We start from the raw sequence: 13481 nt of genomic DNA, 5'->3' as shown, positions 1-13481 counted from the left end.
AGAAACTTAGAAGCAACAGAAATGTGGTTTCTTAGAACAATGCTGAAAATATCATGTAGAGATAGGGTAACTAATGAGACAGTACTCCAACGTGCCCATATAAAAAGATCTTTAATGAGAACATTAAATGAGAAGAAACTTAAATTCCTGGGCCGTGTCATCAGAAAGGGAGAAATAGAATGCCTTACATTATAAGGCTGTATGCCTGGGAAACGCAGCAGAGGAAAGCAAAGAAGAAAATATATGGACACTGTGAAAGAACTAACAGATCTAAGTGTGCAAGGTATCATTGATGCTGCGAGGGATCGTTTGATGTGGAGAGCCATGATTGCCCAAGCGTGTAACACGCGAGGCACATGAAGAAGAAGAAGAATTGAATATGCTCTTATATTATTTACTAATCTCTTGCATGACACATTAACAAAGGTCTTCTAAATGTGCAAGTACAACATATTCATTGGTGCATTCTTAAATATTCTGCTGGTTGCAACCAAAATACTTTGAATACTTTAAATTTATCACCTTGGAGTAAAACTAAGATTGAGCAAAGGAAAGATTTCTTGAAGGATTAAGAAGTATGATTTTAAAAATGATTAGAATTACAAGAAAAATAATTTATACTGTATATTTTAAGCAGTAAAATGGAACATTTAATATTATGGGTCATTAAATCATTTGCTTTAGGTATAGTAAATTTCATTTACTCATTTTGTTAAATAGAAATGTAACTTAAAGATCTGACTGGTTTTGTTGAAATTCTGCTCAAAATTGTTCTATGTAATTTACATTTAAATTTCTTTATAGATTTTTTTCTGCATGATGAAATGCTGTTTACAGATTACCTCTCAGAGTTTTATAAGCAGCTGCCAAAATTGCATAATCTTAGTTGCAGATTGAAAGTAATTACCATGAAGGACACATTTGTAAATTCCAAAGGAGAACCTTTGACCGAAGCAATGTTTTTCAGGTAAAAAAAAGAATTTTATGTGGAACTTAAGATTTACAGTTTAGGTTGATTGTTTAAAGTGCAAAAAAAAACAACCAAACTTGCTTTTATTCAATTTTACAGTCTTATTCAGGAAATCCGAGATTGCATGAGCATTATATACAGCACATGTTAGCATACTCAAAAGTTAGTGAACCCCAATGTCAAGGCTTTTGTACTTGAATGCTTAATGTTTCTTTTATGATGCAAAAGTAATATGTATGGCATTGAACTGGTCCTCACCCTCAACAATTTCTCCTTCGGCTCCTCTCACTTTCTCCAAACTTAAGGGGTAGCCATGGGCACCTGCATGGGCCTCAGCTATGATTTTGTTGGCTACGTAGAATAGTTCATGTTCCAAGCCTTCCCTTGTAATGCTCCACAGCTCTTCCTGCACTACATTGATGACTGCATTGGTGGTATTTCATGCACCACGCTGAGCTCATCAATTTCACCAACTTTGCCTCTAACTTCCTCCCTGCCCTTAAATTCACTTGGTCTATTTCTGACACCTCTCTCCCCTTTCTTAATCTCTTTGTCTCCATCTTTGGAGACATCATGTCTACTGACATCTTTTATAAACCTACTGATTCCCACAGTTAACATGGCAATACCTCCTTGTATTCTGTCTCCCGTAAAAATGTTTTTTGCCTTTCTCGGTTCCTTTGTCTCTGCCACATCTGTGCCCAGGTTGAGGAGGACGTCTCTGACATCTTCTTCAAAGAATGGGGTTTCCATTCCGCCACCATTGATGCTGTCGTCATCTGCATTTCCTTCATTTCCTAGACATCCACGTTCACTCCATGTTCTCGCCATCTTAACAGGGGTAGAGTTCCTCTTGTCCTCACCAATGAGCTTCTGCATTCAATGCATCATTCTACGCAGCTTCCGCCATTTTCAACAGGATCCTATCACTGAACACATCATTACCTTCCCCACCCCCATTCTTTGCTTTCCACAAGATAACTCCCTCCATGATACCTCTTATCTGTTTGTCCCTCCCGAATAATCTTCCTCCTGGCACATATCCCTGCAAGTGACAGAAATGCTACACCTGTCCATTCACCTCCTCTCTTACCTCCATTCAGGACCCCAAACAGTCCTTCCAGATGAGGCACTGTGATCTATTGAGGTTGTCTATTGTATCCAGTGCTTCCGATGCGGGCTCATCTATATTGGTGAGACCCGACATAAGTTAGGGGACTGCTTTGAGGAACATTTGCGCTCCATCTGCCAAAAGCAGTGTTTCCCAGCAGCCAAACATTTTAATTCCTATTCCTGTTCCTGTTCTGACATGTCAGTCCATGGCAGCCTCTTTTGCCATGATGAGGTCACACTGAGGATGAAAGAGTAACACCTCATTTTCCATCTAGGTAGCCCCCAACCTGATGGCATGAATATTGATTTCTCCTTGTAACTTTTTCCCCCTATATCTTAACCTCTTCTATTCTTCACTCTGGCTTCTTCTCTCTTATTTTCATCTGCCTATTACCTCTCTCTGGTGCCCCTCCTTCTTCCCTTTCTCACATGGCCCACTCTCCTAATAGATCCCTTCTTATCCAGCCGTTTACCTTTCCTACCCATCTGGTTTCACCTAAATCTTCTAGATAGTTCTCCTTACCCTCCTCCCACCATTTTTATTCTGGCATCTTTCCTTTTCCTTTCCAGTCCTGAAGAAGGGTCTCGGCTCAAAACATTGACTGTTTCTTCATTTCCAAAGACGCTGTCTGATCTGCTGAATTCCTCCAGCATTTTGTATGTGTTGCTGTGGATTTTCAGCATCTGCAGAATTGTATGACATTTTCTTGTTTTGACTAAGTGGTTTGCTATTTCAGTTCCTGCATGGCCTATCCCTCAAAGAAGAATGTTACTGCGAAAGCAATTGAAGAACCTTTGATTAAGGAAGATTATAAACCATTTTCACACCTGGACGATGAGGTACAATAGTACTTAAATATGATTAGAACAGTAATTTGCTTTCAGAGGGTGTTGTGACTTCAGCATTGCTAGAAGAAAACACCCAGTTCTCTTAAAAATTATCCTAGTATTGTAATATTTAAGCATTAGTTATTATATGTAAACAAAATAGATCAGGAAAGGTTCGGATTCTTTCTTGCATCTGTCTCTCTTTCCTGTCATTATTCCAAGCTCAGCAGAGTTCTGTGTCCTGTCCTCCTACAGAAAGGTTGTGTGTATGTGTAGGAGAGGGAACCAGACTTGGAGGATTTGTAATAACAGTGCATGCTCTTCACCTGATTAGACAAACCATACCTCTAACAAGAAGCATTCCTTTAGCATATGGTTGCTGTAACAGTTATGGGACAGTTGTTCAGGGTAAAGTCAATCCTTCCTATATATCAGTGAATGAGTTGACAATCAGGGGTGAGCTTCTGAATATTTACAAGTATTGTCTGCATATTGCATTTTGACTGCTGAGGTTTAGGTGTCTTTGCTTCTGGAAAGGAGGAGGTGTATTGGAAGTATCTCATTAGTCAGGTAGATTAATTCCATTGAAGGCAAGGAGCTGCTGGAGATGAGTTGCAGCATTACAGTGAAAAAGATTGAAAAAACTTTGGGTGATGATACTGCCTTGCTTGACAGCGATGGTTCTGTTTGAGCCTGCTGGTTTGAATCATGGTTTATATTCCATCATGAAACAGATTAGTTTTTGTGATCAGATCAATTTGAGGAAAAATAAGTGGAAGAATGGGATCGATAGTCTTTCTCTACGAGCCAGCACGGACTCTATCCTCATTGTAAAAAAAAATGTGCGAAATGAAGTAGGCAGATATGATTTTCCCTGTGGAAAACAGCAGGTACAGCAGTTAAGTTGTCTCCTTTCTTGAAGATGGTCACAAAGGTGTTTCTGCGTTCACCTGTCATATCTTCTTTCCACATGTTGACAGTAAAGTTAGGGATTTATGACTGAAATTCCCATTGCTTTATTTTGTTATTTCGTAACTACAGCAGGAATGTTATCTGCTTCCAGGTCTTTATTGTTTGATTTGGCAAATGGCCTTTTCAACATCTTGTTGGTGTGCAGGTACGTAGTAATGGCTATGACCTGGAGCTGGTGACCCAGAGTCAGTCAGGAACATGGGGAGGTATGTCAAGAGAGGAGGTGAAGGTAAAAGTGAAAATCAAAGGGTCTGTAGAGGAAGTCTGATCTGAATTTAAACTGCACCTTTCACAGCCTTTTCTGTCCCAAAGCACTTTAGTCACTTAATTACTTTCACAGTATAGACACTAATGTAGTAAATTAACTTGGCAAACAGAGGGAGGGCCTCTGTACCTCCCACTGCAATTGGGTCCTTGACTTCCTAACCAGAAGACCACAATTTGTGCGGATTGGTAATAATATCTTTTCCTCGCTGACGATTAACACTGGCAGATCTCAGGGATGTGTGCTTAGCCCATTGTTCTACTCTCTCTATACCCATGACTGTGTGGATAGGCATAGCTCAAATGCCATCTATAAATTTGCTGTTGAAACAACCATTGTTGACAGAATCTCAGATGGAGACAAGAGGACATACAGGAATGAGATATACCAGCCAGTTAAGTGGTGTCGCAGTAACAACCTTGCACTCAACATCAGTGAGATCAAAGAGCTGATTGTGGACTTCAGAAAGGGTAGGATGAGGAAACACAAACCAATGCTCATAGAGTGAGCAATTTCAAGTTCCTGGGTGTCAAGATCTCTGAGGGTCTAACCTGGTCCCTACATATTGATGCAGCTATAAAGAAGGCAAGACAGCAGCTGTATTTCATTAGGAGTCTGAGGAGATTTGGTTTGTCATCTAAAAGACTTGAAAACTTCTCCCATACCATGGAGAGCATTTTGAAAGGCTGCATCACTGTCTGGTATGGGAGGGGGCACTACTGCACAGGATCGAAAGAAACTACAGGAAGTTGTAAAACTAGTCAGCTCCATCTCAGGTAACACACATCAAAGTTGCTGGTGAACGCAGCAGGCCAGGCAGCATCTGTAGGAAGAGGTGCAGTCGACATTTCAGGCCGAGACGCTTCGTCAGGACTAGTTCACCAGCAACTTTGATGTGTGTTGCTTGAATTTCCAGCATCTGCAGAATTCCTGTTGTTTGCGTTTAAATCCATCTCAGGTACTAGCTTCTGTATTATCCAAAATATCTTCAAGAAGCAGTGACGCAGAAAGGCATTATTCATTGTTAAGGACACCCATCACCCAGGACATGCCTTCTTTTCATTGCTACCGCCAGAAATAAGCTACTGAAGCCTGAAGGCACACACTCAGTGGTTCAGGAACAGCTTCTTCCCCTCTGCCATCTGATTCCTAAATGAACATCAAACCCATGAACACTACCTCACTTTTTGTTTTATTATTATTAATGATTTTGCATTATTTTTAATTTAACTATTTAATATACATACATATATTTACTGTAATTGATCTACTTATTTATCGTTTTCTATATTATCATTTATTACATTGTACTGCTGCTGCTAAGTTAAGAAATTTCATGACATATGCCGATGATATTAACCCTGATTCTGATTCTGGTTCTGATCAGCACATAGCAAGGCTCTGCAAAGTAGTAATGATGGACAGAATGCCAGAGTGTTAGTTGGGAATAAATAATGAGAAAATGCTTTTGGTATTCTATGAAAGAACTTATTGGGCATTGCTGCCCTCTCTTGATTAGGAAAAGGCCTTGCAAAAAATTGAACAATGACTTGTCAGTAATTCCTTACAGAACTAGAGTATTAGAAACATTGGCAAATATTTTACAAGTTCTACTTGTCCTGGAGTCAACTGTAATTTCCCTTTCACTTAAATATGTCAGATTATTGTGCATTTATCCTTTTCTTTGCCTGCTTCTTTATATTTGTTTTCACTTTCTTTTGTATTTTTATATTTTAATACCTACACTTACTTTTCTCCATCTTTCAGGGTTACTGTATCTCTTTTCTTGTTTCAAATTGGTGGATAGATGGCTAGTTAGAGATTTAGCCTGGGTTGGAAACATTCTCTAACTCTTGCTGGAGGAAAAATTCAAAGGGTTCAAATGCATTTGGAGAGACACCAGTGAGGGACAAGAAACATGAGTCATAATTTGGAGGCCTTCAGAGAAAGTAGGAAAGGATGTAGAGCAAAAGAAAATGGTTATTTGGACGAATGCAGAAAGAATAAAGCAGAGATGGTGATAATCACATTTTTAAAACATTCTAGATTAACTTGTGTAGAAATTATTCAGAAATTACTAGAAGTTACTATTCTGAATTTCTATCAAGTAATATTCTGACAGTTGGATCTAATGGAGAATGAGGATTAGCTTGTTCCTTAAGATTATGTTAAAAGAACGGAGGAAAATAGTAATATTACAATGTACTTTTTAACAGTCTCTGATGTTACCTGTTGAACTGACTATCAACAGTATAGTGGATTTGAGCTGGACTAAAGGCTTCTCGCCACTTTTAGAAATTAAATCACTTTTACCGTTGACAATAGAAGACACAATGGATGTTGATTTTGTCACTGTTACAAACAATGGTAAGTTACATTGAGGGAACATTTAGACTTATTAATTTTCTATTTAGTAGTAAACGCTAGCAGGGGAAAAATGATGTTGTTATTACTCATCTAGTCCTACCCATATTGAGGCTTTTCTGATTTTGAAGTAGGTGTGGAAATTGTGAGAGGTATTCTGCTCAGTAGCTGGGTGCATATGTAATGTATAATGCACTTTGGATTCCTGATACAATTATAGTGTTTTACTAAGGGGTATGTAAAATGCATAAACACCATCTTGTGAACTTAATGTAATGTTGCTATCTGGTGTTAGAAATTAACTACCCACTTAGTTGGGAACTGCTGGATTATCTGAATTATGAAGAAGACAATTGCCTACATTTCCTTTTGATCTGTTTACTGGAAGTATATGTTTATGGATATTGCTTGAGGTCAGAATTAAGCTGCTTATGATTTCCATTGCTGTGTAACACTCTACTGATGCTTTCAGTTAAGGGTCACACAAAAGATAATGGTCACATGCAAAATCTGTACCCAGCTGTGTCACTACATATTTTGGAGAAGAAGTGAGAAAATTGGGAAAGGGAAATTGACAAGAAAAGATTAATTTATTTGCTGTTTTAATGTCAAAATAAATACTGAAGCATCAAGGAGTAAACACAATCTGATACAGTATGTACAGTCTCCTCAAATCATGTCAAAACAAAAATAATGTTTATTGGGTAATTCTGTGAAGACGAAAAGAAATACAGGGGCTGGAAATCTAATATGAAAATAGAAGATGCTGGAAATATCAGGTCAGGCCACATGTGGGAAGATGAACAGAATTAATGTTTCAGGTTAAAATATTTCCAGTATTTTCTGATTTTATTGTATAATTTTATCTTGTTGGCTGAAAGGTGTGCGTTTTAATGGTTATGAAACCCTTTTTTACTGGGCGTCTCTGGAAACATGACTGGTTAGCCCCTTGCTAACAAGCCATTGGACTCAGCGTTGAGAAAACCACCATTCTCGAATTCCGTACATCTAGGATCGATATGACTTGGGTCTCACCAGACTGGGAAAGCTGGGATGTTTCAACCACCTGCACCCCAATGTAATTGAATACTGTGCAAATGCTGCCATTTGCAATTAACTGTCAGCAAGAAATAACAGATCGTTCACTGCATGCAATTATGAAGAAAGTAAATTTATAAATTTAAGCTTTATTGAGCAGTTAGTAGGAAAAGAAAAAGAAAAAGCATAAAAAGGGCCCATTACAGTTAACTCAGTCCAAATGTGTACATAAGTTGGAGCTCATATTGAAGTTGTCTACCTTGCGCGCTAGACCCACGGTCTGCATGAAATCACACACTGCCTTCCGAATGTTGCTTGAAATCCATCTCGAACAAAGAGACTCCCCCATGGGAGTATTGGTCCTTCCATCTGCACAAAGCATCTTGTGCAAACGGGATGGCATCCTCTACCATTGTCCCTCTTGTCTTCTCTCAGCTCCCACCAAACAGACCTAGATTCACACCAGTGTCTGTCACAAAAACCTCTCCACCCTGTGTTTTCTAGAACCTTCTCCGAATTCCACAGTCCTGATGGAATGACACTACATTCCTAAACATGAACATCACAACCCCTTATGTTTAGCTCAAACCCAAACATGCTGAAAGCAGAACAGACTGCTTCAGATAGTATGATATAAAAACCCAAACAGTAGCTCCATTATATATAAAGAGACAAATAATCTTTGATAAATGGTTTTGTATTGAAATGTACTTTTCTTCCCATAGATTTTAAAGGTAAATATATGCTAAAATTAGAAACATTTGAATACTGTGAAAATATGAGCTATTCATTGAATGAAAACAAGATCGATGCCAATGAATTCACTACAGAAGTTAACAATCCAGGTAATGTTACTGTATACTGCCTTTATCTGAAACGGTATATTTATTGAAGGTTTAAGTTAGCTTCCGCAAGTATTTTAAACTCGCCAGGACCTCCATTCCCTATGCTCCCTTTAAAATTCTCAAACTTCATTTTCCACACTCCTCCTAAACTCTCTGGGTTCATTTATTTTATTTGATTTAGTGAAACGCCTGGTAACAAGCCCTTCTGGTGTAATGTGTCTGTACTGCCCAGTTACCCTCAATGTGACCAATTAACCAACTAACCTGTACGTCTTTGGAATGTGGGATGAAACTGGAGCACTCGGAGGAAACCCACACAATAACAGGGAGGAAGGAGAAACTCCTGACAGAAAGCAGTGGAATTTCTATGTATGGAATAGCATCTGATGACTTCAATCATGCCAACTTAAAAGCAGTCCTGCCAAAGTTCTACCAGTATACTTTGTACTTTATTGTCGCCAAACAATTCATACTAGAACATACAATCATCACAGCGATATTTGATTTGCGCTTCCTGCTCCCTGGATTACAAATATTAAATATTAAAAATAGTAAAAATTAGTAAATATTAAAAATTTAAATTATAAATCATAAATAGAAAATAGAAAAATGGAACGTAAGGTAGTGCAAAAAAAAATGAGAAGCAGGTCCGGATATTTGGAGGGTACAGCCCAGATCTGGGTCAGGAACCGTTCAGCAGTTTTATCACAGTTGGAAGGAAGCTGTTCCCAAATCTGGCCGTACGGGTCTTCAAGCTCCTGAGCCTTCTCCCGGAAGGAAGAGGGACGAAAAGTCTGTTGGCTGGGTGGGTTGTGTCCTTGATTATCCTGGCAGCACTGCTCCGACAGTGTGCGGTGTAAAGTGGGTCCAAGGACAGAAGATTGGTTTGTGTGATGTGCTGTGCCGTGTTCACGATCTTCTGCAGCTTCTTTCGGTCTTGGACAGGACAACTTCCATACCAGGTTGTGATGCACCCTAGAAGAATGCTTTCTATGGTGCATCTATAAAAATGAGTGAGGGTTTTAGGGGACAGGCCAAATTTCTTTAGTTTTCTCAGGAAGTAAAGGCGCTGGTGGGCCTTCTTGGCAGTGAAGTCTGCTTGGTTGGACCAAGTCAGGTCATTTGTGATATTGACTCCGAGGAACTTAAAGCTTTTGATCTGTTCCACTTGCGCACCACCGATGTAAATTGGGTCGTGCGGTCCGCTACTCCTTCTGAAGTCAACAACCAATTCCTTCATCTTGCTGACGTTGAGGAATAGGTTATTGTCTTCGCACCATGCCACCAGGTTCTTAATTTCCTCTCTGTGCTCAAACTCATCACTACCCGAGATACGGCCTACAATTGTTGTGTCATCAGCAAACTTATATATTGAGTTTGATGGAAACTTGGCTACACAATCATGGGTGTACAGTGAGTACAGCAGGGGGCTGAGTACACAGCCTTGTGGGGCACCGGTGCTCAGAGTGATTGTAGAGGAGAGCTTGTCCCCTATTTTTACAGCCTGGGTCCTGTCTGTGAAGAAGTTGAAGATCCAGCTGCAGATCTGAGTGCTAAGGCCCAGGTTCCGGAGCTTAGGAATCAGTTTATTTGGAATGATGGTATTAAAGGCAGGGCTGTAGTCAATGAAAAGGAGCCTTACGTATGCGTCTTTATTCTCCAGGTGTTCTATGGAGGAATGTAGGGCCAGAGAGATGGCATCTGCCGTTGACCTGTTGCTCCGGTAGGCGAATTGCAAAGCGTCGAGGTTGACCGGTAGGCTGTGGTTGATGTGTGCCGTAACCAATCTCTCAAAGCACTTCATAACAATTGATATCAGAGCCATAGGTCGATAGTCATTCAGGCATGCCACCTTGCTCTTCTTCGGCACTGGGATTATCGTTGCCTTCTTAAAACACAAGGGGATCTTAGACTGAAGCAAGGAGCAATTGAAAATGTCAGCAAACACTCCAGCTAGCTCGCTTGCACAGGCCCAGAGAACCCATCCCGGGACGCCATCTGGGCCCGTCGCTTTCCTTGGATTTATCTTCAGGAAGGCCTCTCTAACGTCCTCCTCAGTGACAATGAATCTCGATGCCACCAGGTTCGGTTCATCCGGAGGGAGCGGGATGCTCCTCTTCTGTTCAAATCTTGCGTAGAATACGTTAAGTTCGTCAGGAAGAGAAGCGCCACAGTTATTGATAGATCCAGCCTTTTCTTTGCGCCCAGTGATCTCATTTCGATCCTGCCATAGTCTACTGGCATCCCTCTGGTTAGCCTGTGCTTCCAACTTGGCTCGATATTGCCTCTTGGCACCCTTAATGGCTTTCCGGAGTTCACGCCTAGATTCCGTGTAGCGACTGGTATCCCCGGACCTAAAAGCCACAGCTCTAGCCTTTAAAAGGGACTTGAGCTCATAATTCATCCAAGGTTTCTGGTTAGGGAATACCCGGATCGTCTTGCGAGACAAACAGTCCTCCGTGCATTTCCAAATAAAATCTGTGACAGTGAGGCATAATCATCGAGGTTAGCTGCCGAGTCTTTGAATACTAACCAGTTCCACCGATTCAGAGCAGTCACGGAGGACCTCATCCGTTTCCTCCGTCCAACGCGACACTACTTTTGTCACCGTGACCTCCCACTTCAGTTTCTGTTTGTAAGCCAGGAGGAGGAGTACGGCCTGATGGTCCAATTTTCCGAAGTGAGGTTGTGGGATGGAACAGTAGGCATCCTTGACTACTGTGTAGCGGGGGTCAAGTATATTTGGGCCTCTAGTGGGGCAGGAGACCATATAACCATATAACAATTACAGCACGGAAACAGGCCATCTCGGCTCTTCTAGTCCATGCCAAACTCTTACTCTCACCTAGTCCCACCGACCTGCACTCAGCCCATAACCCTCCATTCCTTTCCTGTCCATATATCTATCCAATTTAACTTTAAACCTTATCTTGACCTAACAAGGCTCCGGTCTTGCTCTGGCGGTAAAACTTCAGTGATACAGGCAGGGAATACAGGCTAGGTGAGCAGGCAGAGAGTCAGGAAAGGTATCCAGGCAGAGAGTCAGGAAAGGTATCCAGGCAGAGAGTCAGGCAAGGGGGAAAAAGACAGGGAGGGGAACAGAATAGTCCAGCAGCCAATCCCTGGTTTGCAGAGGTATTTATGTCTCAGCTGCAAAATGAGAAACATGTGCCCGCAACAGAAACTGGGGAAAACCAGAAACCCCGGAACAAGGGAACATGGGCCGGACCGTGAACCGGAACAAGGACTTTACGGACCGGTCTATGACAAACTGTTCTTGATGAACCTGGTGGTGCAAGTCCTGAGAGACCTGTGCCACCATCTTCTGACTTTTAAGATGGCTGTTCAATTTAAAGGTGCACTACCACCACCAACTGGACTGGAGTGTGGCGTAGAGAGTTGGGAAATAAAACCTCTACTCGTCCTCTATCTTCCTGCTAATTTTTGCACTATTCAATGTCCTCTCTTTGGCTTTTATGTTGGCTTTGACTTATCTTGCATCATCCTGCCTTTAGAATACTACTACTTCTTTGGAATATGTCTATCCCATGCCTTCCAAATTCCTTCCAGAAACTCCAGCCATTGCTGCTCTGCCATCATCCTTGCTCGAGACACGTTGATATAACTTTGGCAGCCCCTTTCTGAGGTTGGCCTGGTTAAAGTCCCCGGCTGTAAAGAGCAAAAGACAGCTCATCTTCACCTTCTCAAGGGCAACTAGGAATGAGCAATAAATGCTGGCTTTGCTGGTGATGCTCACATCCCGTAAATGAATAAATAAAAAAAGGAACATCAACCTCCAAATCTCCCTCTTCCCGCACAAAAACAGAAACGCAACAAGAACATCGACCCCCAAACCCTTTCCCCACCCCCCACTCCCCACAAATGCAAGAAGAATATCGGCTTCCAAATCACCTTCTCCCCGCACAAAAATTGCAACAAGAGCATCGACCTCCAAATCCTCCTCAAATTAAAACGAAAAGAATGGGCAAAAACAGAATATAAAAGCTGTAAGACTGAAAAAAAAGTCCACAGTCCAAATCCATAAACGCAGAAAACCTCAGTAACATCCTCCAACATCTTTGAACGAGAGAGTCCTAGAGGCTTACCTGCCGGTCACAGCAATAGGCCATACAGGCTCCCCTATCCGACAGCAGAGCGATCAGAAGGCAGGCAGTCAGCACACGCTCTCCTCATTTGCCTCAGTGTTTCAATCTCCCTTATTGCTTTAATCTGCAAACAATGGAAGCCTTAATCAGTGAAATGGAATTAAACATCGACTCGCGGCCTGTCCAGCAGCCTCCTCAAGGCTTGTGCTCACTGCCTCCCAGAATCCTCTCAGAGATAACAAAGCGTTGGCTCACCCAAACGATCTCCAAACTGCAAATCATAGGTTCCAACAGTTCCAGAATCACATTCAAGATAAAAAATAGACATAAAAGAATCTTGGCCTGAAACGTCGACTGCACCTCTTCCTAGAGATGCTGCCTGGCCTGCTGCGTTCACCAGCAACTTTTATGTGTGTTGCTTGAATTTGCAGCATCTGCAGAATTCCTGTTGTTTGCGTTTTATAAAAGAAGTGAAATAGTTTTGTGGTCTATCCAGAAGATGTCAACTAAGGGAGCATTGTATGTTGGCACCATCTTGACCAGATTATCAATGTTCCTATGGAGTTAACCACAATGCAGAATTTGATGGCCAATATTTTAGCTACCATTGCTTTATACTTCAGTGGAAACTCATGCTTGCCATGAAATCTTAGTTTGCTACCATGATGGATTTAGATGTGCAAAGGAGCTTCTAAGACATTCTAGGGCAATCCATTCTGGAGGATTGCAAATGTCACTCCACTCTTTAAGAAGGGAGGAAGGCAAAACAAAGGAAATTATAGCCCAGTTAGCCTAACCTCAGCGGTTGGGAAAGCATTGGAGTCTATTATTAAGGATGAGGTTTTGGGGTACTTGGAGACTAATGATAAAATAAGTCAAAGTCAGCATGGTTTCTGTAAAGGGAAATCTTGCCTGGCAAATCTGTTAGAGTTCTTCAAGGAAGGTGCAAGCAGGGTGGACAAAGGACAGGCAGTGGATGT

At 41.3% G+C, this 13481-nt stretch overlaps 1 protein-coding gene across 1 annotated transcript in view; it reads left to right on the top strand.

Annotated features, from left to right (window-relative positions):
• LOC140197259 (protein shortage in chiasmata 1 ortholog) overlaps window positions 1-13481 on the top strand; it is a 147216-nt gene that overhangs the window by 27382 nt on the left and 106353 nt on the right. Inside the window, exon 6 of the mRNA XM_072257180.1 lies at window positions 8276-8395. Within this exon, the coding sequence (XP_072113281.1) occupies window positions 8276-8395 (120 nt within the window). The remainder of the gene's footprint in view (window positions 1-8275; window positions 8396-13481) is intronic.

This window comes from Mobula birostris, chromosome 5, assembly GCF_030028105.1.
Source record: "Mobula birostris isolate sMobBir1 chromosome 5, sMobBir1.hap1, whole genome shotgun sequence".
In the NCBI taxonomy this organism is placed as follows: domain Eukaryota; kingdom Metazoa; phylum Chordata; class Chondrichthyes; order Myliobatiformes; family Myliobatidae; genus Mobula; species Mobula birostris.
This window is presented reverse-complemented; position numbering and strand designations above follow the sequence as displayed.